The 5,703-nt window shown below is 43.6% G+C and overlaps 1 protein-coding gene across 1 annotated transcript in view; it reads left to right on the top strand.

Annotated features, from left to right (window-relative positions):
* The window catches only part of LOC105539978 (chromosome unknown open reading frame, human C17orf85), a 45,647-nt gene that overhangs the window by 24,920 nt on the left and 15,024 nt on the right, over positions 1-5,703 (top strand). Inside the window, exon 6 of the mRNA XM_011980455.1 lies at positions 3,534-3,659. Within this exon, the coding sequence (XP_011835845.1) occupies positions 3,534-3,659 (126 nt within the window). The remainder of the gene's footprint in view (positions 1-3,533; positions 3,660-5,703) is intronic.

The raw sequence follows: 5,703 nt of genomic DNA, 5'->3' as shown, positions 1-5,703 counted from the left end.
TCCTTTTTTTTTTTTTTTTTTTTGGTGAAAACCTGCATAGGATTAATCCTCACAGTTTTAAGGTACTTCCCTGCTACTTTTTAGAGATTACTGCCTAATTCTGAAATCGTAGCTGTGTGTTTGAGTTAGTACATGGGATATAATTCTAGACTAGAAGATTTAAATCTAAATTCTTATGCTCTTGTCACCTAACTTGAGTTTTGACTGTTCTTTAATGATAGTTGTTAGCAGAATAGCAAAATAGGTCAACAGTTCTGCCTTTTTTTTTTTTCATCATCTTCCCAAAGCAGATTTTGCTATAAACACAAAAAGAAAGCTGTCAGCACTTTTTTTTTTTTTTTTTTTTTTTAGACAGAGTTTCACTCTTGCTGCCCAGGCTGAAGTGCAATGGCATGATAGGCTCACCGCAACCTCCGCCTCCCGGGTTCAAGCGATTCTCCTGCCTCAGCCTCCCGAGTAGCTAGGATTACAGGCATGAGCCACAACGCCTGGTTAATTTTGTATTTTTAGTAGAGACGAGGTTTCTCCATGTTGGTCAGGCTGGTCTTGAACTCCTGACCTCAGGTGATCTGCCCACCTCGACCTTCCAAAGTGTTGGGATTACAGGCATGAGCCACTGTGCCCAGCCTGCTGTCAGCATTTTTGATGAGCCTGTTCACTCTGGACTCTAATCTTTTCTTCATTAGCTCTTTTACAAACAGTTCATGCTCACCAAAGAACATTTGGAACATAGAACAGGAAGAAAGTTGCTCACAGTCTACCATCCAAACCCAGTCACTGTCAATATTCTGTGTTTCCTTCTAATCTCTTATGGGCGTGAACTTCTGTTTTTCTCCTTTGTAGTCACATTGCTTTTTTTCGTTCCCTGGACAGTCCATGGTCAGCATTTCCATGTTACTGTATAGCCTGGCATTAGTCGTTCAGATAGTGCCATTCTCATTGTAATCTGTCTCTCTCCTGCCTGTGTGCTTTGGCAAGTTGTGCTCACCTGAAATTCGCTACCTTCTCTTTTCCAGGGAACCCCAGGAAATCCTTGTTAGTTACTGGCAGTGCAGTAGTGAACAGAGGCTTGAATGTGGATAAGATTGATTGGGTCCAAGGGCCTTCTCGGTGCTTGGAATTAAAAGCCATGACTTTGGAACAGAAAGAGCCTAAGGGAAGTAAGGAGATGGTTTCCTAGAAGGCAGCAGAAAGCAAGGAGAGCCCCGAGTGACGATAGAGGAAACAGACCGAGGATTAGGGAGAATACATTAGGGAGACTTGTTGATCTGACAGAAAACATTAATTTTAAATGAGACTAGCATAGAAAACAAAGACCAAAAAAAATGACAAAAATAATTGCCAAGGGCATCATAACATTACAACATTAAAAAAACCTACAGGTGAAGAAATACCTTAAAAGCAAACAGGAAAGAGTATAAGGAACAAAATTTCTGGCCTCAGATGTCTTTTTTTTTAAAAAAAATAGAGAAGGTCTCACTATGTCGCCCAGGCTGGTCTCAAACTCTTGGGTTCAAGCAATCCTCTCATCTCGGCCTCCCAAGGTGCCGGGATTACGGGCACGAGCCACTGCACCCAGCCTCACATGTCTATTTTAATTTAGAGAAAGTCGTACACATCAAAACTTGGGCAATGGATAATCCTGTTCAAAAGAAGCAGGTAAAGATACAAAGAAAAAAAAAGAGAGGGAGGCAGGCGCCGGGTGCAGTGGCACACGCCTGTGATCCCGCACTTTGGAAGACCGAGACAGACGGATCACTGGAGGTCAGGAATTCAAGACCAGCCTGGGCAACATGGTGAAACCCCATCTCTGCAAAAAATAAAAAAATTAGCTGAGTGCGGTGGTTTTTTCTTTTGGAAAAGGTCCTACTCTGTTGCCCAGGCTGGAGTGCGGTTGTGCGATCCTGGCTCTTTGCAGCCTCAGCCTCCTGGGCTCAAGCAGTCCCACCTCAGCCTCCTGAGTACCTGGGACTGTAGCTGTACACCACCACACTCAGCTGATTTTTAAAATTTTGGTAGAGATCAGGTCTCCCGGTGTTACCCAGGCTGGCCTCTCGAACTCCTGGGCTCAAGCGGTCCTCCCACCTCAGCCTGCCAAAGTGCTGGGATTATAAGCATGAGCCACAATGCCCACCTGGATTCATAAATCTTCACGGTATCTTTATCTTTTTAAATCTGGGCTGTCAGGAAAGTACTCAACTGAGTTACTCTGGCCACACTCACATGGGCTCCTGTTAAACGCATCTCTTAACTCTTTGAGATTTAAAATTATTATGTGTTTAAAATTGTTAAACACATTTTTTTATTTGTAAAATTTTTTTGTTTTAAATAGAAGTAGTAGCATATATCTGCAGAAGAAGGATGGGAGAAAAAAATTTTTAATTTTGTTACTAGCATGTAAAAACATGCTTGGGAGTAACAGACATTAAATTCTTTTTTTTAATTTAATTTAATTTTTTTTTTTTTGAGACGGAGTCTCGCTCTGTCGCCCAGGCTGGAGTGTAATGGCGCGATCTCGGCTCACTGCGAGCTCCACCTCCTGGATTCACGCCATTCTCCTGCCTCAGCCTCACGAATGGCTGGGACTACAGGCGCCCGCCACCTCGCCCGGCTAGTTTTTTTGTATTTTTGGTGGAGACGGGGTTTCACCATGTTAGCCAGGATGGTCTCGATCTCCTGACCTCGTGATCCGCTGTCTCGGCCTCGCAAAGTGCTGGGATTACAGGCTTGAGCCACCGCGCCTGGCCAGAATTACGTTTTTAATAGACCCTTCCAGTTTGCCCTTCAAAGTGACGATGCCCACCAGCAGGGGAAGTAACTCTTTCCCCTACTTACTGCCAACATTTCGCACTAAAACACGTAAGATATCTTGATTCAAGTACCAGAGACGCGGGAAAAATGAGGTGTAAAATCTGGTCGGTGAAAACTGCTATCCTCTTGTTTTCATGTGCATGTTAATGATCGGTAGTGAGGTCAGCCCATCTCCTCACATGGTTATTGGCCTTTTGTATTTCCTTTTATGTAAAGTGCTTACTCATGTCCTTTGCCCATTTTTATTTTGGGTGGTCTTTTTTTTCTTAACTGACTTGTAGGATCTCTTTAGTTTCATGCTTTGACATAGTCATGGGCAGCGTCTTTCAGAATTGTCTCCACTACTGCACATTTCTCTTCAGTATGCATTTAACAATTTTGGAATCAGCCAGTTAGCTTCAACAATACTCCGGTTGAGCTTGATAGTGCTCTGATTGCTACAGATTAATGTGGGGAGAGGTACCATGTATTTTATCAACACCCTTTGTTTGATCTTTCTGGGCCTGATACACCTGTTCCGAATTAATGCTGTTGTTCAGTGATAAAAATTAAGGTAGTTTATCTTACTGTTGTGTCTCGTGCTCTTTTGAAATAATTGTAGTTTCTCTCAGCATGTTTCTTTCTAAACTCGTGTTGTCTCAACTGTTAGGAAGGAGGGCGGATGGGATGTGCAGTTGCGGGCAGGAAAATTCTATCATCTTTTCTGTGTCTTGTCTTTCTAGCAATTCCCAAAGTGAGACTGGAGACAATCTATATTTGCGGAGTAGATGAGATGAGCACCCAAGATGTCTTTTCCTATTTTAAAGAATATCCTCCAGCTCACATCGAATGGTTGGATGATACCTCCTGTAAGTACACCGAGTTTTCTGTGAATATGCTTTTGTTGATGATTTTTCAAGAGGTCCTGCCATCAGAGATGATGAATGATTATGGCTCATACTACTTGTTTATGCCTAACTTCTGCTGTTAGTCCAGGAGAGAAAAACTTGTCGAGCAGTGAAACCCAGCATGCCTTTACCAGTCTGCCAGCCCATACCCCATAGTCTTCCAAGTCAGCTTAGAGGTGGTGGCCAGGGCTCTAGGAGGTGGGTTACTGGCATCTGAATCTGCCGTACTTGAGTGAGGCCTCTTTAACACTCACCTTTTCCCAATAAAGGAGAGGATCCAACTGCATAGACTTGGGGCTGCATTTTCAGAGCCTTGGACTTTGTCGTTGCTGCCTTCTGTACTGTTACTTAGAGGGCTGACTCTGGCTGTGTCTCTGACCTAGAGAGAGACCAGTATACACACTCGACAGAGTGTCATTCTGAATAGACAGAATGACCTAGACCTAAACACTCTCGTAGACCTCTCCTTTCTGCTTGCCTTGAACTGCGTGTTCTAGAATATCACCTGCTTGCCCTAACCCATGAGCTTTCCACCTTGTGGGCCAACTGTAATTTTAACTTGTCTGCTTACTGTAAGTCTGACCTGACCTCTTGTTACTGCTTTGCTGGCTTCTCGTCTTGACTCACGTCTAGTCTGGCTTTCCTTGCTGCCAGCTGGCTGACCTACTAGGTAGCACCCTGGATAGCAGCCTGGTTTTCTTAGCTGCTCTCTTCGAAAGGTGTCTTCACTGAAGGAGAAACATCACTGAGTGAAATATTTTTCTCCTTTTTTCTTTCTGTTTAACTTACACTATCCAAATCAGGAACCGGCAAAGCTTTTTCTATGAAGGGCTGGAATACAGATATTTGAGGCTTTGTAGGCTTAACGGTCTCTGTCACACGTACTCAGCTCTGCTGTGGTAGCATGAAAGCAACTATAAATAATACGTAAACTATGAGCGTGGCTGTTTTCCGGTAGAATTTTATTTACACAAACAGGTGGTAGGCCGGGCATGGTGGCTCACTCCTGTAATCCCAGCACTTTGGGCGGGTCACTTGAGATCAGGAGTTCAAGACCAGCCTGGCCAACCTGGCAGAACGCCGTCTCTACTAAAAATACAAAAATTAGCCTGATGTGGCGATGCAGGCCTATAATCCCAGCTATTCAGGAGGCTGAGGCAGGAGAGTTGCTTGAATCCAGGAGGCAGAGGCAGCAGCGAGCCGAGAAAGTGCCACTGCGCTCCAGCCTGGGCAACAGAGTAAGACTTCATTTCAGAAAAAACCAAAAAACAAAAAGCAGGTGGTAGATGTATGTAGTTTATTGTATATTAATCATACCTACATAAAGCTGGCACAAATATAAATAAACAACAGGTGGTGGGCTAACTTTTGCTTGAGGGTTATAGTTTACTAACCCGGATCTCAGTCATGAAAACTGTGAAGGCATAGTAGAATTGGAGGGGCCCTCAGAATTACATAGTTCACCTACCTCGTGTTATTTATCAGAACCTGAGAAACAGAGGAAGGAACATGTTACCTAAGGCCACGTGGCACATTAGTAACAGAAGTGAGAGCCTCAGACCTTCATTTCCCAAACTGAGATACAGGGGACACAGAAGTTTGAGAAATACTCTTTTAAACAAAGTTAAAGAGGTTTATTTTCTGTGAGACTTCTCAAAACTCTTTTCTTGCTAAATTATCTTCCTTAAAGGGGCACATTAAATTAGTTGCTACAAAGCCAACTGGCTGTCATGCCTCCATTCTACATATCCCAGGGATACCGCCGTCACCCACGTTTTCCAGAGGGAAGGGGGAACATCACTTAGCACCTCCCGACAAGGAACAGCAAAGGGCTTCCTGTAGGGGGCGGTAGTGTAAAGGGCAATCCAAACTTATTTGACAGTTATCATCAAGAACTGCTAATACTTGAATATTCAGTATTTAACTACCTGTGTTCTGTCCCAAGTAGTTTTAATATACACAACCCTTTTTCATGGAATGCTTATTTTGTGGAACCCAGTTTGGA

This window comes from Mandrillus leucophaeus, unplaced genomic scaffold (assembly GCF_000951045.1).
Source record: "Mandrillus leucophaeus isolate KB7577 unplaced genomic scaffold, Mleu.le_1.0 Scaffold212, whole genome shotgun sequence".
NCBI lineage: Eukaryota > Metazoa > Chordata > Mammalia > Primates > Cercopithecidae > Mandrillus > Mandrillus leucophaeus.
Note: the sequence above shows the minus strand (reverse complement) of the source record. Positions and strands in the feature narration are given on the sequence as shown.